The sequence below is a fragment of the Simochromis diagramma genome, unplaced genomic scaffold (genome assembly GCF_900408965.1).
Source record: "Simochromis diagramma unplaced genomic scaffold, fSimDia1.1 OVJJ01000320.1, whole genome shotgun sequence".
NCBI lineage: Eukaryota > Metazoa > Chordata > Actinopteri > Cichliformes > Cichlidae > Simochromis > Simochromis diagramma.
Window position 1 is genome coordinate 12,200,408 of NW_024386773.1, and position 21,986 is coordinate 12,222,393.

General features: G+C 41.4%; 2 protein-coding genes across 7 annotated transcripts in view; one reads left to right on the plus strand and one right to left on the minus strand.

Annotated features, from left to right (window-relative positions):
• Window positions 1-1,239: 1,239 nt before the first annotated feature.
• LOC120719558 (poly(rC)-binding protein 2) lies at window positions 1,240-13,323 on the plus strand. 4 transcript variants are annotated; one of them, XM_040008847.1, is made up of 13 exons: window positions 1,240-1,476; window positions 2,656-2,777; window positions 3,998-4,021; window positions 4,115-4,147; window positions 4,275-4,391; window positions 4,492-4,623; window positions 4,740-4,868; window positions 5,113-5,187; window positions 6,479-6,520; window positions 7,686-7,758; window positions 8,240-8,292; window positions 9,373-9,542; window positions 12,868-13,323. In XM_040008847.1, the coding sequence occupies exons 2-13, from the start codon at window positions 2,709-2,711 to the stop codon at window positions 12,902-12,904; spliced, it is 954 nt and encodes a 317-aa protein (XP_039864781.1). In that variant the 5' UTR covers window positions 1,240-1,476; window positions 2,656-2,708; the 3' UTR covers window positions 12,905-13,323. The 4 variants fall into 4 exon arrangements, with proteins under 4 accessions (XP_039864781.1, XP_039864792.1, XP_039864780.1 ...); XM_040008846.1 differs by having other exon boundaries at window positions 1,241-1,476; window positions 7,659-7,758; XM_040008858.1 differs by lacking the exon at window positions 6,479-6,520.
• Window positions 13,324-13,430: 107 nt separating this feature from the next.
• Window positions 13,431-21,986, minus strand: part of LOC120719458 (mitogen-activated protein kinase kinase kinase 12-like) — a 28,915-nt gene continuing 20,359 nt past the window's right edge. For all 3 annotated transcript variants that reach the window (XM_040008646.1, XM_040008636.1, XM_040008625.1), the window contains 7 exons: window positions 20,294-20,403; window positions 19,653-19,769; window positions 19,159-19,296; window positions 18,365-19,073; window positions 16,702-16,769; window positions 16,270-16,570; window positions 13,431-16,132 (listed from right to left, as the gene is read on the minus strand). In XM_040008646.1, coding sequence (XP_039864580.1) covers window positions 16,046-16,132; window positions 16,270-16,570; window positions 16,702-16,769; window positions 18,365-19,073; window positions 19,159-19,296; window positions 19,653-19,769; window positions 20,294-20,403 — 1,530 coding nt within the window. In that variant the 3' untranslated portion in view covers window positions 13,431-16,045. The remainder of the gene's footprint in view (window positions 16,133-16,269; window positions 16,571-16,701; window positions 16,770-18,364; window positions 19,074-19,158; window positions 19,297-19,652; window positions 19,770-20,293; window positions 20,404-21,986) is intronic.

The following is a 21,986-nucleotide window of genomic DNA, read 5'->3' on the forward strand; positions in this document are numbered from 1 at the left end:
ACTTTAATCGGCACTGGGATTCCACCTCATGTTGAATTTTACTTTGGTTTGTGGTTTTTAGGTGAAATGTTGCAATTTATCTACTGTTACTATTCTCTAATATTACAATGACAAACATGTAGATAACTGAAAAAGAGACTGCAGCACTGTGCAGATGATTTTCTTAATGTAATTAAGTTAAAAGGGATATAGAAAATATAGTTAATTAAAGGTATATTTTTTTTTTAATTTTATGATCACTACTGTGCATGGCTGCAGAAAAAAACTGTTGCTTGTTAATATCGTTCATTTTAAAGTTAAATAAATAAATTGTATTAATAAATGAAGTTACATAAAAAGTCTATGGTGTGTTTGACATTGCTCTGAAAGATCTAGATTTTTTTTTTTTTTTTAAAGAAATTGTAATAAATGTTATGCTCACTAAGGAGACAGATTTAATAGAGAAGATACAAGAATTTAAATACCTGGTGTCAACCATCCAGAGTGAAGAAGAGAGTGTAGGGAGGGTGGAGACCAATCAGGGATGATTTGTCCCAGAAGGATAACAGCAAGGGCAAATAGAAAGGTTTCAAGGGTTTACTGCTATGATTTTTGGTAGAGAGGAGGCAGAGTTGAAGATGCTCTGAAGGTTTTCACTGGGATTTAACCAAAATGGGACAGGATTAGACGAGTGTATCAGAGGGACAGCTGAGTTTAAGCAGTTTGGAGAAAAAGTCAGAGAGGCAAGGCTGACATGGTGCAGAGGAGGAAGAGTGGATATATTGAATAAAGGATACTGAATATGGAGTTGCCACGCAGAGGGAAGATCACACAGAAGATTGATAGATGCAGTCAAGGAGGACATGCAGAGGAGGATGCTAGGGATAGAGAGAGATGGAGGCAGATGATCTTCTGTAGCGACCCCTAAAGGGAGCAGCCGAAGAAGAGGAGAGTAAGGAATATTACGCCCTCTAGCGGCTCCTTAAAAAGTATTTTATTCAGCTATAAAATCTGAATATATTAGAAACTGCAAGAAATCTGAAAGATATCTTAAAACTTTTTCTGTTAATTTATATAAACAGATAAAACACGTAGACAGTCTGTTATTCCCATCAACTGGCTTTTCGTTTTCAAAACGAATTTAGCAATGCACTGTATTGCATAACTCTTATTTATTTATTTTTTTTAAATTATGTCCTTTCAAATAACCTGCCATGTTGTCGCAAACTGTCCCACATTTTATTGGGGCGTGCTTTACGAAAAAAATAGGTCAGACTCGGGGAGGAGTCGGGGTTTGTGATGGGTGAAAGGGAAAAGTTCAGAGGTCACAATTTTGTTGTCTTTGTGTAAAGGAGTGGAGCTCGATCTCACATCACTCTTCCCTCTTCCCCGAGTCCTTTCTAAACTCTCCCCCGGGTTTCTACCCTCCCGAACCTCTCCCCTTCTACCCTTACAACCCCAACCCTCCCCCCGATCACCTATCAGCGCACGAGTCAGGTGAGTTTGATTTCGCTGTTTGCTCTTTTTATATTTGTTGTTATGATCAGAAGTCGCGGAAAGAAATCGCGCCCAGCAGTTAGCCGCGGTTCGCTCTACGTGCTAACAGGCCGCGTGATGATGAGCACGCAGTCTCCGTGCTGACTGAGCTCAATAGCTTGGCTAGCCAAGGGGGAAGTTTTATTTTAATGTCTCCTTTATGGGCATGTTTTATCATCTTTATCGCCTACACTTGATTAAAACTGGACCAATCTACCTCGCTATGAAGACCACCGATAACTAGCCAGCTGTTTTGTAACGTTGACAAATTAAGCTAGCTAACTAGCTAGCTAAGTAACGCACGCATGCTCCATTCATTTTTCCAGCTCGACCACAATGCTAAGTGGCTAACAGGTTCACAACTAGTTTTTAATAGTTAAATGATTTGAGTTTAACTAAAACAACACGGCCAAAGTGTGCCACTAAATGTCTTGTTTTTTACACGGAAAATTGTTGTGTGCGTGTTTTATGAAATTTAGGTCCGGTTCGTGACGAGCGTGTCCGCATGTTTGTTGATAAACTTGCATAGCTAATGATTAAGGCATCGTTAGCGTATAAGCTATATGTGTTTTAGTTAACATCGAGGTCTTTCCAGCGCCTGTTTAGAGTCACATAAGCAGCATTCAGATAGTTGGAAGTAAATTCACCTACCCTGGAGAATCTAGTAAAATTCCTTGGCCATATTTGTCTGATTCATCTTAGTACGCATCAGTATTCATAAGCATTAAGGTTAGCATATGCTATCTCCCAAATTTATTGTGGACTATTTTTTCGAATCCTCTAAAGTCACGAAGTGGAATTAGTCTTTTTTTAAAATGTCACACAAACACAATATGTTTGGAACTGTTTTATCAGGCCGTATTCATTCAGCCAACAGATTTGTGAAATTTCAATTTCAAAATTTAATGTTGTGAGTTGATATAATTAGTAAGATAATTTCTTAGTAAGATGGGTGAATGGGATCTACGGGCCTTTAAACACATTTTGAAATGTAACATTCAATAGCGAAATACTTGGTGTGCTTATTTACCAGCATCTTGGAACAGTATTTTAGATTATATTTGTCTCATTTAATGAATGGCGGCTCACTCTACACCATATTTCTAGTTTAATGTGTGCATATTTTTCTGTGTTCCTTAGATCCATCTCAGTGACCAAAGACCTCAGTTCTGTACTGACCTGCAGTTGCAGTCATGGACTCCGGTGTGATTGAAGGCGGGCTCAATGTCACCCTTACCATTAGGCTGCTCATGCATGGCAAGGTGAGGTCATCCATTGACAGCTTGTGTCTGCATTTGATAGTGTATGATGTTTTATTTATGAAAATTAAGCCTCCCCCTGAGATATACTGAAGGCAGGGACATTAGTAGGATGACTAGGGATATTGCCTCAGTGTTACAATCCTGCATACCAAAATAAGTGTTTTCACTTATGACTCAGCTTTAGTTTCTACCTTTAAAATCTCCTGTTTAAGTGTTTGCTGAAATTATATTACACAAATATATTCATGGCATCACTGTCCAATGTATTAAAATCTAAAATCGGTAAACAGAATATGCTAATTTCACTAATCCATCTGGCTTTATGACAGTGCAAAAGCCACACGTGGCATCTCTTGGGTCCCAGAGTAGCCTGTTTGTTTTTTTTTTTTTTTTTTTAATTTATTTAGTTTTTAAATGGTGGTTTAAAATGTTGGTATGTCATGTCAACAAGGAAGACAAAAAGATTTTCCAAAAACTTTATGCTACCACATTTGTGTGTGTTTGCATTGGTATTTGGCTTGGCAAAGCGAAGGATTATGGATATGCCTATGCAGACATGCTTGCTTGCAGTCCTTGAAAAACCAGCAGCATGTAGCGGGATGGTTGTGATGATATGCGTAGGTTGAACGTGTTATGTTCTGACTTGGGTCTTCTCCTGCAGGCTGAAAAAACCCAACGACAGCAGACACAAGAATAGCCCGCAGGCCGGTTGTTCCAAATATTTTTAACACTGCCACCTGGTGACAGTAAACGCCTACAACATGTAGATGATGGTCTGCAAAGCTGCGCCTATGCTCTGCATGGGGCCAACTCGCAGTCGGCTCCTTAACTTGTAGCATCTTACCGCAGCCTGGAGAAGTGTAAGAAACCCACAGATGCTGTGTGCTAGTTTGCCTCCTGGATCTCATTTGTTGAGTATGTGGAGACAGACCGGACACACAAATGTGGATGTTCATGATGGATCAGGCCAAATGTTCTAAAGACGATTAGATGAAGGAGTTTTAATGATCAGCAGGAGATTAATGAAAAATCCATCGTTATTTAATGACTGTGACAACTGAGGATTTAATAAAGGAATGAAAGTAATAACTTTTTGTGTCTCTAAATTTATTTATTTTTAATTCCCTATAAGCTAAGCAGACCGTGTCTTGGGAGCTTTGAAACTCTGTGATAATAAAAGGCAAATTCAAGCTAATAACATGTGATCTTTCCTTTTTTAGGAAGTTGGAAGCATTATCGGGAAGGTAAGATGCTGTTTAAATGAACAATTTTCATTTTCAGTCATCGAAGATCTGTTTTTAAGTTATACTAAATTTGTCTTTATTGTCTCCAAATAGAAAGGTGAATCTGTGAAGAAGATGAGAGAAGAGGTGAGGTGTTTTACACACAGCTTCTTTTTTTGTATATAGTAGCAAACAGTAATATGTAAAGTTATACTTACTAACAGGCTACAAAAGGCTCCAGATCACTCATTTTATTCTTTACTTTTCTTTGTAGAGCGGAGCTCGCATCAACATCTCAGAGGGCAATTGTCCTGAGAGGATCATTACATTGGCAGGTCCAACCACTGCCATATTTAAAGCATTCTCCATGATCATTGAAAAGTTGGAAGAGGTAGATTCCATTTTTTCCTGACCTCAGAGAGGAAGAAAGCGACGACTAGTCCAGTCAGAATGTGAATGAACCCAAATGTTTTTTTTTTTTTGTTGATCAGGATATCAGCAGCTCGATGACAAACAGCACAGCTACCAGCAAGCCCCCGGTCACCCTACGCATTGTGGTGCCTGCCAGCCAGTGTGGCTCGCTTATTGGAAAAGGTGGATGCAAGATCAAGGAAATTCGAGAGGTGTGCACTACAAAAACTGTGTTCTCTTCAACCTCAGCCAACTGTCACCTTTCTGCTTTAGGTTATAAGGCAACACTTGTCTCTGCATCTCACTTTCTTTCATTTGTGTATTTCAGTCAACCGGTGCTCAGGTACAAGTGGCTGGAGACATGCTCCCCAACTCCACGGAGCGTGCCATCACCATTGCTGGCACTCCCCAGTCGATAATTGAGTGCGTCAAGCAGATCTGTGTGGTCATGCTTGAGGTAAGCAGATGAAGTGGCTGTTCGTCGTCGTTTCAGATATATGATCTCTCGGCTTTTCAGCAGCTGTTTATTAGGCTCGGATAAGAGTTTATGGTTTGAGCTGATATTATTGTATATATAAAAACACAAGATTCTGTTACACTGCAGCTGTGTTTAATCTGTATTAATGATTATATAAACAGATGTAAAACATTATGATAAAATGGATATCAGTGTATTAACAGATCCTTTGTCTTTTGTACAGTCTCCCCCTAAGGGGGTCACTATCCCCTACAGACCCAAGCCTTCAGGATCACCCGTCATCTTTGCAGGCGGACAGGTACATGCGATACTTTGGAGGGAATCAGTAGATGCCAGAGTTTGGGTTTTTTGTGTGTGTGTGAGATATTTGACTATGGATTTTGTTACATACTTGGAAAACCTGATTTGTGATGAAAAGATACTTAAGTCAGAAGAAGATGAAAGGGGAAAGATCATGAAAGCAGGTAAAAGAGCAGCTCGGATGGATTTAGGTTAGACAACGGTATCTGTGCTAATTTTAATTTTTTTTTTTTTAAAGCCATACACAGCAGACCTAGAATAAAAGATTTTTGTTTCAGAGCCTTGAATTTCCTCCCATTTCCATGGAGCTTTTCATTGTTTTGAGCATCAGGTTTCAGAAGTGAGGTGGTCTATTTCCTACTAATGTTGGTCTGAACCAAAATGCTTTCTGGTGCTTGTTGGCCTAACATTAAAGCTCTTTTTATCCTTCTAAACACCTTTTTTATTTCTTTTGATAAAACAAAACCTCTCCTTTTATTTTCTGTAATTCTCCCGTAACGCCTCTAAATATTTCTTTTTTTCCTAGAAATGTGGAGACTTTGGACAAGGAATCTATTTCGATCACTTTGATACTTATTTTAATATTATCCCTTTGGCTTTCCCTGACTTAATGCAAGCAGTCTCATAGCATTTTCCTTGGTTTTTAGGTCATGTTTGATGATAAAAAATCTTGAAACAGAACACATTAAATCTTCTAGGTTTACTTATCGACCTGTTAGGAGATTTGCAAAGCCTCCTTTTTTGAATTCTTCTTCTTTCTTTTTTTTCCTAATATTTATTCTGTACTCATTCCCAAAACCTGCTGGCTGAGTAGTACTGGGTCATAATTGTCCTACCATAATATGTAACATGCCTAACCAACACACTGATTCATGCGTGTTGTTAGTAACTGCGACTTTATGATGGGGAAGAGATATTGATGAGCTAATTAACCTTCCTGTCGTCAAAGTGTGACTGCAGTAGTTATATTTAGTTCCATCTCTAGATGGATATCTGGAAATGAATGTTCATGAAGCAGGAACAGTCTGTGTGGACTGAAAAAGGAGGATTGCATTTAGCAGAAGGCCCAGAAAATTGGCTCTTTCCCACAGCAGACTCTGTGACAAGTTCCCAGATTGGGTTTGGTGACGCTAGACGATGAAAGGTTCTGTTGGCTTTTCAGGCTGCAAACGAGGCTTTGATGTGTTTTGAGAGAGATTTGTTTACCAAGAGTGTTGTTGCTGGAGAAATGAGCTGCCCAACAAAATCAGATGTGAGGCCTATGAAAGCTTTGTTTTCATTTGTTTCAGGCATATGCCGTACAAGGACAGCACGCAATTCCACAGCCAGATGTAAGTGCAGTAGATATTTTTATGACCCCACCCACCCATAACTACAATATGTACAGCTGCCCACCCGCCCCCACCACATTTTACAGCCTGTAATTGTAGCTGAACCTGCCCCTGTTTTTTATTTTACCTTGCGCTGACATACTATTGTTAGTGTTATTCTATGTAGTTCATACATTCACTGGTGATTAGTTGTTCTTTAGACAGATGTTTGTTTGTTGGTCCAGACTCTCCACTGTTCCATGAATTGTAAACTGTTCCTGCTGCTCACTTTTCTGTCTTTTCCCTTTTGTGCTGTCTTGTTTCACATGTCTGCTTCATTAATCTGTCCTAGATAAACGTACTGTTCTCTCCTTTCTCCCCCTTCATAATTACTTTATACAGTGGCCACTTGTCGCTTGATTCAATTAATCTTTCTCTCTCTTTTTTAATGAGTTCCATCAGGAGCATTGGATGTGATAGACTGTGTATAATTAGTCATACCTGCCACTGACTATTGGCATCAGCACAGGGAGGTACCAGCCAGAGACAAAATAAAGACTTGTAACACTTATACAGTTTAATTATGCTTGATTATTATTATTATTATTATTATTATTATTATTATTATTATTATTATTATTATTACATAATGAGTTAGTCATTGCTCACTCTGGCAGTTTTGGCTCATACGCACATAATCGCTTCCTTAGAAGTTCCTGTACAGCTGTAGCGGTGCTGCTGGTACAGAGTCATGCTAAGATTGTCAGTTTATGTTCAGGTGTGTACTGTTGCTGGTTAGGAAATCACCTGCATATTGGGAACTTCGTCCCTTGTGTAGTGTGACTTTGTCCTGACCCTGAAGACTGCGAGAAAGCTTTACCAAGAGATGCAGCCTGCTCCTTGGAGGAATACCTATGCGGTACCTTACATAGACAAGCCATAATTCACATTGTCAGACACCAGTGAGCTATGTAGTAAACTTATGAAGGATTAGAGGTCCTCACATCACAAAATTAAGTGATTTGTGTGAAATCTCCTTGTAATCTTTGTGTATCTGTCTTTACTGATTGTGATTCTCGTTCTGTTTTTTCCCCCCCTCCTCTTCCTGTGTTTTCCATTTCCTCCGTCTCTCTCCCTGCCTTCTCTCTCACTCTCACAGTCTGCCTCTGCTGCTATCTCTCCACAGCTCACCAAGCTTCACCAGCTGGCTATGCAGCAGAGCCCGTTCCCCATTGCACCGAGCAACCAGGGATTCACTGGTATGCAGCGCAGCAACGCCCACGGGCTTTGAATGCAACATTTTAACTGCTCAGTCTTTAAAATTCCCAGGTTTACAGATCAAACACAGAACGTGACAAAACGCACGTTCACACATCCTGCACTGCTAAACTAGATGTAATGACAGCTGCTGGCGGTTGTGATGACACACTGAACACAATGAGGGCATTTCTCACATGTTTACAGAAAAGCAGCTGACGTGTGGAAAGCCCCGTGTGGTCTTTTGTTATTTTCTAATCAAACATCTTAATTTTTTGCCTTTTAACAAATAGTTTCGATCTTGAGTCAGTGTGAGATGACTGTGTCAGTAACGTAGTATAATTAGCTAATGAGTTCATTTCAAATTGATTTTGGTGACTTAAAAATGATCATAATTACAATTTTACCTGCTTTATACGTCATGTATCTTAAGGACCTTCTCTTTATGGTTCGTTTAAAGCACTTTCATGTTTTCTTTGTCAGGGATGGATGCTTCTGCTCAAACCAGTTCCCATGAGATGACCATTCCAAATGATGTAAGTCCTTCAGGAAGTGAATTTCAACCCAAACACTATTAAAAATAACACTGCATGTTGGTCAGTGGAAGCATCATTGGTTGTGTCTGAAGACTAGAAAGACTTTTTCACACATTATCTTTAAATTTTTATTATTTTTTCATTTCTCAAATGCAGCAACCCGCAGTAAATGGTCCTGCTCAGGCTCATTTTTACTGTTGTCAGGGCTGATGGAGTTGCCTGGGTAGTTCGGGCAGGGTTTGCATATGACACCCACTTGCTGTGGGTTAGAAATCTACATTTCATGTTAGATGTACCAGAAACCTCCTGACCACCTGGACACAAAGTTTAAGAATTAGGACTTTTAGTCACGTGAACAAGGAGAATATCACAGGACTCTATGCTTTCCTGTGAAAACACCCTTACAGCTTCCATGGGAATTAAGAGGCTGAGGAGCAGCCAGTAGCTGATAATCAAAGTGTCAAGCATGAGTCTACCAAAGTATTCTAGAGTCAAATGTTGAGGCCGTCTGTCTGACGGATAAAGCTTGGCCAAATGTGCTTCGTACAAGCACGGCAGTAAATCTACAACAAGAATGGCTGAAAAAGAAAAGAATTGGTGTGCAGTGGCTCAGAGTTTAGATGTCAACCTGTTGTGGCAGCACCTTAAGAGACTTAGGAATTGCCATAAACTTTGATTAACTGAAGCCACGTTGTAAAAAGAGCAGGCCAAAAGGCACAGATGAGTCATAAAGAGAGCGACTGCTTCCAGGTTACTGCTGCTAAAAGTGGTTCTGTGAGCTATTGAGTCATCGGTTGTACTGGGTCCCCCCCCCATCACAGGACTGCAAAGAGTACTTTGAAAACTATTTTCACATGACTCTGTATCTTTTGCTACCCCTGCATTGATTTAAATCATGCATTTATTACAGATTTAAATCCCACAGAATTTTAGCGGGGCCCAGTGCTTCATCTGTGGAGGATTTTTCTTCTTGTTAGTCTGTTTAAGAGTGAGCAGGCCCTGCTTAGACGCACATACGCATAATCGCAGCGATCAGTCATCTGTATCTCTCTCTTTACTTTTTTTTTTTTCCTCCACTAGCTTATTGGGTGCATCATTGGCCGCCAGGGAGCCAAGATCAACGAGATCAGGCAAATGTCAGGTGCCCAGATCAAGATTGCAAATCCAGTGGATGGATCGACCGACCGCCAGGTTACCATCACAGGCTCGCCTGCCAGCATTAGTCTGGCGGAGTACCTCATCAACGCCAGGTGAGATAATAAAGAAAAGAACTTTAACTCTAGATGGGTAATTGATTCGGTCATGGGCTTAGTTTCAGTTTAAGTCGACTTATTTGTCTGCACCGGGGTGGTTTACTTGAAATTGCAGGGGCTAGATGTAAAAGTCGGGTCACGTGGGCGTGCCTGAAAGATTATTTTCTGTTTAAATGTAATCTTTCAGCACGTTTCACTCCACTAATGCCGCACAGCTGCAGTAATTACTGAAAAGCTTTATTTACTTTGTCACACAGATAGCTCGACTGCATCCACCCTTACTCTTTGGATTTATGTGCAGATGATTGATTGTAGTGATTACTGGCTTTTCTTTTAACTCCTAACCATCACTGTGGTGTTTGCTAGCTCTCTGTCAGTCTGCACTTGTGTCGGTTTCTTTTTTCTGTCCTCCCACACTGATCCATCACTAGATATGTTATTTATTTTTCCTTGCTGATTTGTAACTGATGCTTTCTGTCTCGTGTTTTTGGTCACATCCCTGAGTGATTTTCCCCCTACACCCTACCCCCATCCCTCCTCCTGCCCCTATCCCCCCCACCCATTGCTCACCAGCCTGCCCTGTGACCCATCCCGACTGTGTTGTCCCTCTCTCCTTGTCTCTCTTTCTACAGTGTAGAGTCCTCTAAACCTCCTCCCTCCTCCTCCTTGAACCCTGAACAGACCAGCCTGTGCCCTCCCTCCACCTCTACTACTACTACTACTACCACCACTACTACTACTACCACCACCACCTCCTCTGCTGCTACCTCCTCCTTCTCTTCTTCCTCCTCCTCCTCTTCCTCCTGTGTGGTGCCCCCCACAGCCTCCATCCCTCTGTCCTTGTTGGCTCCAGGGCCGCCTCCTCCCTCCTCCTCTTCCTCCTCCTCTACCTCCTCCACCGATTCCCTGCTCCCCAGCTCTCCTGCCTGTGTGTCGAGTCTCCTCAGTCTCAAGCCCCTCCCTCTCCTGGCCCTCCATGTTGTCAGCGGGGCCAGTAACCCTGCACACCCAATTCCCACTGAGCCCAAAATTGCCTCAGAGCTGGGCTCCAAGTCTAAAAGGCGAAGGCTCTCCCCTTACTAACCGAGGAAACATAAGTCATCTACTACTGAAGTACCGACAATGCTCCTTATTGTCCGTACCTGCACTTGCTTTTGTATCTGGCTGTGCCATGCCACGCTTACTACCGAACAGCCCATTGTTACAAAGCCAGAAAGATGGTCGACGACGCCATATTTCTAAGATAGATAATCTGTAGCTTGACTTCACTCGTCTGCTAAAGAAATGACATGTTGAGTGCATTATATTTTTGAACAACTTTGAACTTAGCATGGACAGGGAATTATTTCACTGATTAACTGAAGCATTTCTCTCTTTGTGTAAGCTCTGCTCAGGTAGCGGCTCTCTTTAAGATGTCACATTGTATTTATGAGAAGTTTTCTTGTAGTGAATTTTAAGTGACTTGTTAGCTGTTGTAATGGATTGCATCTTGATGACTTTATTATTATTATTATTATTTTTGCTTATGTAAGAAATTAATTCAAAGTACCCTCAGGTATCAAAGCCACCAAATCATCCTTTTGTCATGTTGGTACAAATACAAAAACGTCCATCTGCTTTAGCTTAAAGCAGCTGATTTAGCAAATCATGAAAGGAATAATTTGATCTTTTAGGGAATATCTGGTCACCTTCTTGCAAAGAGTTGGATGAGAAGACCTCTAGCCCTCTCATTAATCTTGTATGAAGCACACTCTGTAGCCAAGAGTTCCTTAGACTATTTTATCTCATGGTAGAAATGACAAGCCCGACTCTACATAAATGAACAGCCTAGTTCATTAGCTGGTTTTTAAGAAAGGAAATTCACTAATATGTAAATATTAGTTTCATAGCTGTGATATTTGCAGACGATATTGTGATCTGTAGGCAGATTCGGTGGAGGTGTGAACTGTGCAGAAGAGGAATGAAAGTCGGTAAAAGTAAGACGGACATGTAGATGAGTTTAAATACCCGGGGTCATCCACCCAAAGCAACAGACGAGGGAGGTGAAGAAGAGAGTGCAGGCGGGGTGGAGATGAGTGACGAAAGAATAGCAGCAAGCGTGAAAGAGAAGGGTTAGAAGGCGGTAGTGAGGCCTGCTGCGATGTATGGTTTGGAGATGTTGAAGATGGAGCTGCCATCAAAAGAGGGAGACTACAACGAGGATTCATGGATGTAGTGAAGGATGACATGCAGAGGCTCGGTGAGGATCCCAGGGATAGGGTAAGATGGAGGCAGATGATCGATTGCATCCGAAAGAAGACTTCAGCTTCATAACGTGAAGTGTCACTGCTTTCCTTTGTCACGCAGAGCTGTAAACGAGGAGCTTCGGGTTTTAGAACAATAAGGCATTAGGCAGGCTTTGATCTCGTCGGCTAGTCTGCAGACTCGGTCTTCAGGGGCAGCCGCAAATTATTCAGGGCTTCCGCTGTAGCCACATGGGCCAGATAGCAGATAACAGTTATCCGGTTCAGCATTTCCAGTTCTGTGTGCCTGTAATTGTTTACAAGCGCACGCAGATGCATTTTCGACTCCAGGCCTCGAGGGCCGGTGTCCTGCAGGTTTTAGATGTGTCCTTGATCCATCACAGCTGATTTAAATGGCTAAATTTCCTCCTCAATATTTCTTGAAGTTCTCCAAATGCCTGGTAATGAACTAATCATTTGACTCAGGGTGTTATCTAAAACCTGCAGGACACCAGCTGTTAAGGCCTGGAGTTGACCTGACGTTGAATTGGCTGTTTACATTACATTTAGGGAAAAGCAGTCCTCCTCTTTCTCTTCATAGAGACTATTTACATGCATCCACAGCCTGTGCAGAGTTTGTTTGGCTTGTGAAACTTGGGTTATGAGGGCATCTGAGTTTTCAGATAGTGCCCTTCATATATTCTTCACTGTGATGTGGTGGTTGCGGTTTCCTCTCGGTTGCAGTTTTTGTGCTGTGCAGAGTTTCATTTAACCTAGAAGGGCCGTATCAAGTGGCACCAGAGTGAATCATCTCATCCAACTCTTGACCAGTTCTTTAATGCGGCTCCATTTGCAAACCAGTAAGTTTGATCAGCTGTTGGTTAAGAGACCCTCTCACCGGCAGCAGGAGCTCAAACTGAACATCTAATTTTTGTTTTTCTATGTATAATCATAATTTTCCTGCTAAATGAATCCAGATGATTTTATCATAGTAATATATATAAATGTACATAATGATATTGTTGTTTATCTTGTCTGTCTGATTGCATGCCTTACTCTCTCCCTCCCTGCTCTCTGGGTGTCTCTGTCTGTTTCTCCAGGCTTTCCTCTGAGGCCACTGGACTGGCAGCCAACTGATAAGACACTGCATCTGCACTAAATCTCACTTTTATATCATCGGCTATGATTAAGCAGTCAATGCAACTATCCAAGTTAAGAGTTTATATATTATACTGCCTCTTCCTCATTTAAAAAAAACAAAAAAACAAAAGCAAAAAAAATTATGTCAACCGCCACTGATTTGATCCGCTGAGTTCATTATTTATTTTCTTTCTTTTGGTTTTAGTCATACAAAGCAAATGATTAGGTTTTAAATTCCCTTTTTGGAGTCCAGTCAGAGGTTTTAATGATTTGTTGTTTAGGCATTTTTCTTTTCTTGATGGATATCTCGCTCTTTCCATTTCTTTCTTTGCCATCACAGAGACATGAGTTGGAAAAACTCTGAATAGACATAGATTTAGTTCTGTACAGTCAGCTTTTTTTTTTTTTTTTTTTTTTTCTTTAAAAAGGAAAAGACAAAAAAGGAAAAATAAAAAAGTATCAAAAATAAGAATAGAGTGACTGTTTTATTCTGTGTTTATATACGCCCCACTCCTTTTTTTTTTTTTTTTTTCTCCTCCCCTCTCTGAGATCCACCTGTCAGTTTGTCCATTTAATACCTGTACTTACTTGCTTCAGATATACACAGCATTCTCCCCCTTTGTCACCGTTTCAATTGAAGTGCTTGTAACATGGATTGCACTTGTGTCACTGACGAGAACACGTAGCTGTACATGCACCGTCACAAATTATATTTGGTTATTTAGTAAATGTTCTAACACTCAGATGAATTTATCCAGATAATTTAAAGTGTGTATGACTCCGCATGTCACGTTTCTTCCCTTTACATGTCATTCCTAAACCTTCCCGCTCCTGTCCTGAGATCATGTGTTGATATTTTGCTGGGATGGGAGGTTTTGTTTTGTTTTTTGGGGATTTGGGGTCGGCTTTAGGGATTGGAAGCAGAGGGTTCTCCTCGCTTTTTTTGTAAAGACTGATTATATACTAAAAGTTGGAATATTTGTTTTAAATGGAGGAAATATTTTTTTTCTTAACTACCAAAGTAGGGTGGTGGGAGGGGGGGGGGGGTGAACTCCTGGACACTGATCTGTTAAATGTAATGAGGCTAAGAAGTGAAATCACTGATGCTCTGGAAGTAGAAAAGGTTGTGAGTTAACACTAGTTTCCTGCTCTTTGCTCTGCTCAAGAATTTATTTTTTATTTGCAGGAAAGGAAAAACTTTTGTGCACGTTTATTTTCTTTTCCTTTGAGACTGTAGATCTGGGTGCCACGTTGTTTAAAAAGAATACAGAAATAAAGATGTGAAATGCTTAAACCACAAACCCTCTCGCGAGTTTTGTCACCGTGTGAAAGGAGAGTGAAACCACACGTTTGGTTTACAAGTTTGAATTTATTTTTAACGGCATTTCATTTTTTTTCTTTCTTTTTAAATATAGTTACGATAATGCAGTATAAAAAGCCAACATTTAACAGGGTTGCTTTCAGTGAGCATCATGGGAAACATGAGTACCTCCACGATTGGACAATAGAGGGCAGTAGTCTTGCTTTTTGGCAACATTTTAATCCTGCAGGAGGATTTCTAGCTTCAAACCTTGGGGGGCCACAATCTGTAAAATCTTTCTACAAATATAAACTGCAAAAGATAACCTGTCTCTTTCTTTCTTTTCAAAGATGAACAAAATAAGCTGCCTTTTTGTATTTTTAGCTTATAGAGTGTGACCTGATCAGTCATGGATTCATGGAATAACGTGATGTGCTGTTGTACGGTCAGATTCAGGCGCACATTAAGGACATTTGCCAAGGAGAACAAACACAAACAAGGGTTTTAGGTGTCACAGTTTATGACGCAGCCCTTACAAGAGTGAAAAATAACCATTGGATGGCGAAGTTTTCAGCCGATGATTATGTTGAGAGTAGACTATAAATAAAATTGGCCAAGTTAAGTAGGCATGAAAATGGCAACGTCTGGGTCCAAAATGTTCACATTTAAAGAGATAAATGTTGAGATGTAATGTTTCTGCCAGAGATGAATCCGTTACTGGACACAAACGGGTTTTTGCATAAATGATTTTCGGCTTCTAAAATTACCACGCTGTAGGATCTGTATTGGCGTTTCTTGTGCCTTCAGTTACTCGGCACTGGAGGGTATAAATTTCTGCAGATGTTCTCATGTTGGAGCCGAGACGGCGTTTGACTTCAGTAAGGTGTCCCTACTATTTCACTCGCATGCTTTTTCTCAATGCTATAAACGGGGGAATATGTTTTAAAATGACCTTGCATTTTTAAATACAGTAAACACGTGCGATAAGTATTTTTAAAAAAAGCTCATCTGTCCTAAAAGAACCCGGCTGTGAGACCAGAGCAGACATATTGCTTTTCCTTGTTCACATGTTTGTTCCTCCTTTTCCTGTTTGGATGCTCGGACATGAACAGCAGCTACAGTACATTCTACTACCGAGAGCTTCAAATAAAATAGTTCCACCTAATTAGAAACATCAGCACCTTAAATTATACAATCTCACATTTTAAAAATTTGTTCATTTTACATCCCATATTTACACCGATATTAAAACCAGAAGTAGAAAATGGAAACGTAATCTATGACACGATTTATAAATAAAAATGTAAACGACACAAAAAGATGTAAACATTTCTTTCTAATAAATTAAACAGTGCATAAGTTGGTTTTTTTTTTTTTTTAAAGACGACAAGTCAGAAGATTTCATAAATTATAAGTAAAAAGAGCGACACTGGTCGTCTCCAGTGATCGTGACATTTAAATAGTTTCATGATCATTTTCATTAGGACAAAAATAAAAAACGGACATGAATTATGATGGAGGACACGAAAACAACATGACAACAGACGGTGCAGACGTCGCCTCTTTGATCGAAGCTTGTGTCGCTGAGGTGTCATTTGATGTGATTTCAGAGAACAAAAGGTGCTGTCACATCGCCGTGCTGCATTCATCTCCAAAGGAAATGCGACTTTCCTTTCTTTTTTTTTGTTTCCTTAACCAGGATATGTGGTTAAGAACACATTGCTCAATTTCCTGCCTCTCTGCGATGTCCCTGATAATGACTCAGAGTTTCTAAGAGTGAAGGAGGTATTGAGAGGCCAGGTCTGCAGGTGGTGGAGTGGGTTAGAGGTGCCTGGTTTTCACCAGTTGGCTGGAGGTTGACTGAGGTCTGCAGTGCACGAATGGTCCAGTTCTGCACTGTCACAGTCGGAGTCATCATACAGGCCCTGGTTTGGAGGAAAATCAGGAGTCAGAAAATGAACAGATTATAGAAGGATAATTTATCAGCTCCTTGCCAGAAAAGATGTTTGTGTATCTGGCAGATATCAGACCTCTATACTACATTTCACTCTTTCTGCCTTACCTCATAATTGGGGTCATTTGAGGCGAGCTGCGTCTTGACTTGTTGCAGAATGGCTTCTTTTTCAGACAGGCCATCGGAGCCCAGCTGAGTCGGGTCAGACGGGTCAGCAGGAATCTCCGAGCCCTGAGACAGCAGGTCGTCGCTCTTGTCATCCAGTCGCTCGTCTGTGTTGGTGCTGACCACGTCGGGCGTACCGCTGTGGGAGTGGTCAGTAGTGTTGCCCTCCTCACCGTCCGAAACCGATAGGTTCTCTGAGCTAAAGGTCGACAGGGACTGGCATTTGGTGATGCTCACAGGCCGCCTGAAAGGGTACGCAATATGAGAATACGCATTTTAATGAAAATCCGCAAGTATGTTAGTGACCATGGCTAAAGGATAGTACATACAGACATTGATACACAACAAGCAGCGGTATGAAAATGCACTAAGTACCGTCTCCTCGGCAACTCCACTTCACTGTCCACTTCTCCTTCCTCTTCCTCTGATGACACTCCACGTCTCTGTGGAGAAAAAGCATTTTCCAATGTGCTGTAATTAGACTTAATTGAGCTGAGATGTCTGATTAGTCTGAGAATAGATAAAACAATCTCACGCTATTCGGCTAGAATACATAAAACAGACTTTTGAAGGTGCAACCACTGATACGTGAGCAGTCAGTGCACAAGAACCAATAACTGACTCCAAATTCATTGGACCGTAATCCCACTGAATTTTTTTACTTTTTACTAAGGTTCGAGTTTTTTGTGTTAGTTGTGTTTATCTAAATGAGTTGCACCTAATGGAAAGAAGGAAGTTGCGCTCATTAACGAATATATCTAATCAGCCAATCCCATGGCAGCAGCTCAGGGCATTCGGGCCTGTCCAGATGACTTGCCGAAGTTCAAACAGCATCATGTGACTTAAGTGACACGGTTTGAATGTGACACGGTTGTTGGTGCCACACGGGCTGATCTAAGTATTTCAGAAACTGCTGATTTACAGCGATTTTCCTGCACAATCATCTCTCTGCTTCAACCTGATAGGAAGGCAACAGTATCTCAAATATCCACTTGTTACAACCAAGCCATGCAGAAGAGCATCTCTGAATGCACACCACATCAATCCTGGAAGCAGAAGACCACACCATGCGCTAACTCCTGTCCACTGAGATCAGGAAACCGAGGCTGTAATTTGCACACATTCACCAAAAATGGAAAATAGAAGATTGAAAAAAAAAAAAATGCTCCCACGCCTCAATTTCTGCTGCAATATTTGGATGGTAATGTCAGAATTTAGTGTAAACAACATGAAAGCTTGGATTCAGCCCATGTTTACTGATCAAGCAAAAGCAGGATGGGGTGGGAGATATTTTCTGGGCACATATTGGACCCCTTGTACCAACTGAACATCGTTTCAAACCCACAGCATACCCGAGTATTGTTCCTGATCATGACCACATCCTCTGATGGCTGATGGCAAGCTCACGCACCATGTCACAAAGCTCAAATCATCTCAAACTGGTTTTTTAGACATAACAATGAGTTTTACTGTACTCAAATGGGCTCCACAGTCACCAGATCTCAATCTAATAGGCGGTGAAAGGGGGGATTTGGGATGTGCAACTGATAAACCTGCAGTAATTGTGATGCTATCATGTCAATATGGACCAAATCTCTGATCAGTGTTTACAACACATTATTGAATGTATTGCAAAGGACAAAGAAACCTAATCCAAGACTAGAAAGAGGTACCTAATAAAGTGTCCGGTGACTGTATATTGAGCAAAGTAAGGGGAGACTTTGTAGCTGAATAGAGAAGAAATTTAAATCCTGTACAGGAGGCATGGCACGAGATTGACAGTGGTCTACAGCCAATCAGGATGCAGAATACAATGCACTGTAAAAAAAAAAAAAAAAAAAAAATAAGCGAAAACAGTAAGACCGCGAAAGGTGAACTCCTATAATTATAATTCTGAATAGATTAAAGAGCCCTTTGATAAAATATGGACAGAAACACTGATATATGTTGGTGTACGTCTGTGCTATTTAGGCTGAGATTTATGGCTCCGAGCTTCAGACAGAAATATGTTGACATACAAGCTGTATTAAATTCTCACCTGACTGCGTGTGACTGCTGCCCTGTAGAGCAGTGCTGAAGGCGTAAGCCGTTGACTTCTGGGCGAGCGTGTAATCACCGTCCCTTCCTCCTTCTCCTCACCTTCGTGGGTGACACGAGCGTTCCCGAGTGCGGACGCCCTGCCCGCCGCTGCTCCTCTGCCACAAGGGGAGTCAGGGCTACTGGAAAAAGGAATAGATGCCGCGTCTTCGCTCGGTGTATCACTGCGTGGAGGCGTTTCTGCCAAGTCATCCCCGCCTACACCCACGTCAGGGCCCCGCTCTGGCCCATCAGTCCTTCTGCTCTCTTCCAGCCCAGCTGAGGCGCTCTGACTGCCCGCTCTGTCCAGCCCTGATCTCACCTGGCCTTTCCTCCTGCCCTCGACCTCCAGAGTGGTAGAAATAAGATCGGGGCTGGAGGAGGACATCTTTTTGAGTAGAAGGTCATGCTGTAAGCCCCTGAGGGCTGCGCTGGGGTCTAGACGGTGCTTGCTGGGAACAGACGAGGTTGCATTGATCATTGCTAAAGACGAGGACAGAGTGGCTTTCAGCTGAGCCAGGTCGCCACTGCTGCCTTTTCCAGCCTTTCTGTAGCGAGGTTTTCCTCGGCGTGAGCGGCCGGGGGAGGTAGAGCCCTTGTTGGGGATTGTGACCTGGGTCATGGACGAGTCCAGCTTAGGGAGGATGACCTCTGACTTTAGTAAGTCTGGCCTGGAAAGGACAAAAACGGACGAATGTTATTAGCAAATTATTGCTATATAAACTACAGGACGAGACATCTTCCTTGTCGCCTCACCTCTTGCTGTGCGAGGGCAGTTTCTGAGGTACATTACGTTTCTTCATGAGCTTCTCCATGGAATTGGAGGAGGCTGACTGTCTGGTACTGTGGTGCTTGAAGCAGCCTGGGTACTTCTTGTCCAGTGACTGCTCCCTCCTAATGTTTAAACACAAAGTCAATACCCCTTTAATGGATGTCACTGAGCATAAGAGAGCGGCCTATGACATGCAATAGCCTCGTGTGACTATATATGTAATGGCCACTTATGTCACATTTCAGATTCACTTTTCCGTCTTTTATTTCATTACTTCACCGATGCTGATGTATTAAAAAGCTTTTAGGGTATTTTAATAAGTGAAGCCATCAATTTATTTTTAAATAATTACTTTATATTCAGTCTGTGCCCTCTACTTTAAAAAAAATATGGCCTTTTGACATCAGAGGATTTTTTCTGATACACCCTGTAGTCTGCAAAAAGAAAAATTTAAGAACAATGCAGTTTGTCTTCATACTTAAGCAGCTCCTTCTCTTTGATCTCCAGCTGCAGCATGATAGCATTCAGTTCCATGTAGAGGTTATTGGCTCTCTCCAGCTTCCTCTCGTAGTGTTCTCGGATGTCCAGTGCATGTCTGCGAGGGGAAGAAAGTAGGGGAAGGCTATAAATAGGCAATACTGATATTTACCTACTACACCTAGTATATAGAAACTCTGATTATTTGCTCTACATTTTGCATTTACATTCTGTTTTCCATTAATCAACCTTTGCTGCTTTCAATATCACTTCCACTTTAATACAGGCTGTGATGTTCACATAAATCCACTATAGCATTAGTTCAGCCAGGTGTCCCAAATCAGCTAATACCCGTCTCCACATTCAGTTGGCAAATATCATAGAGGGTGTATTCTCACTTGTTAAGCATCTGCAAGCCACTTTACAACCCACCTGTACCCCAGCTCTCGCTTTTCCTGTTGTTTCTGAATTAAAGGCATATCTGCAGTCAGTAAAGTTCACTCTGTTCAGTTTCTACTGCTCTGTCTGTCTCCAGCTTTCCATGTGTTTACACGAAAAACGGTGAGGTTGAAGCCCAGAGCTACACTGCCAAATATAAACTAATACAGACGATAATATCAATCTTACTGAGGTATATCTTACCTCAGTTCTTCCCTGCGGCGTTTTATCAGCTCCTCGTCCAGCCGGTGCAGACACGTGCCCTCGGACTTAATCTTCTCAAAATGATGTCTCACCTCATCTCTCCACTCCGCCTGGCAGAACACACAAAACACCGCATATCCATCAGAACGAGTACAAGTGCAAATGAACAGTTTATAACGTCAGGTAGAAAAACATCCTTGTCAACCCGATAAAATGTTGCACTTGCTATTAAATGTAAAATATACATGCATGTACAGACATTCAAAAACCCAGAGCCACCTTTATTAATAAAGCCACCAGAGGTCAGCAGCCTGTAGTAGAACAGTGGGGTGATCAAACATGCTTCATTGCACATTCACATTTTTTTCTTTCTGTTTTTTTTTTAACTGTTGCATTTATTAGATTTGCACACTTGGAAGATGAAACAGTTCCTGTTTGTCACTGAGAGAATTTATATGACTCAAGTTTATGAGTCATGAAAATGAGCTTAATGAAAAATGATTTCAATGCTATGAGTAAACCCAACCTTGATCTTCTACCAAAAAACCCTCATAATTTGCACAGCGACTCGTGTATATATCACTGGGACAAAATCCATTAGGCTGCCAGATGATAATCAGTACTCATGGAGCAAAACTGAACAAGAATTGACATGAAAGGCAAAAAAACCCCAAACCCCCCCCCAAAAAATGCAGTACACACTTTTTTTTTTGTACACAGTGCAGCATGACAGCTGTTATCTGATACCTGTCATATCAAAGGACAATGGGAAGTCAGATTTATGAGTGTGTGTGTGTACATGCACGTGCATGTGTGTTTATATCTGTGCATAAAGGATGCTCTTCTTATTAAGCTAATGGACTCTCTGCAGTCTCCTGTCTCCAGTCCCCCTCTTTCTCCTCTCTCTCCTTGCTCTCAGCTCCCTACCATTAAACCAATCAATACACTCCAGCAGCAAATACTTCTTTCTAACGTCACAAGAAAAATCCATTATGGGGCAGAGAGGGGAGAAACTGCAGAGGGCTGCAGGGGGGGGGAAGGGGGACAGGGAGAAATAAAGGATCAAGGATAAGTGGAGAAAATGAAAGAGGTTTATGTTTTGCACCATGAGATATAACCAGAGGGAGAAGCAGTGGATTACTCTAAAAAGGGACAGAAAATCTTATTTATTTTGTGAGTCTGTGTGCACAAGCGTGTCTCATAATTATACATGCTTGAGTTATAAATGGATCCGCATGGCTGAGCAACAACGTATCTTCCACACAATTATACATCTGTGATTCTCCTTCATCCAGTTTCGTTTGCAGAGGTCGAATATGTTTGTCGTATGCTTGCGTCTCCACGCGCACTCAGAGGCAGACACCCGGTGCTACTGAATTACACTGTGATATCACGAAGACAGTAAAATGTTTTCTTTATTCCCTGTTACGTGCGAGTCCTGATCTACGGTCAGAGACTGAGGAACTCACAATAATATGTTGTGACTGAGAGGACAGGTATTATTAGTGCTCCCATGTGTGCAGCTGCCTGCTCTGGCTGTAGTTACGCAGCACAATGGGAACAATTGGCACAAATGACTGTTGGTGATGCTGGCTGATGTTCGAACAGACATACAGAGCTCATATTCTCAATATTTATTTGTTTTAAAAATAAGCTACAAGGTCTGAATTTTACTGGGTGACCCCAACGTTGT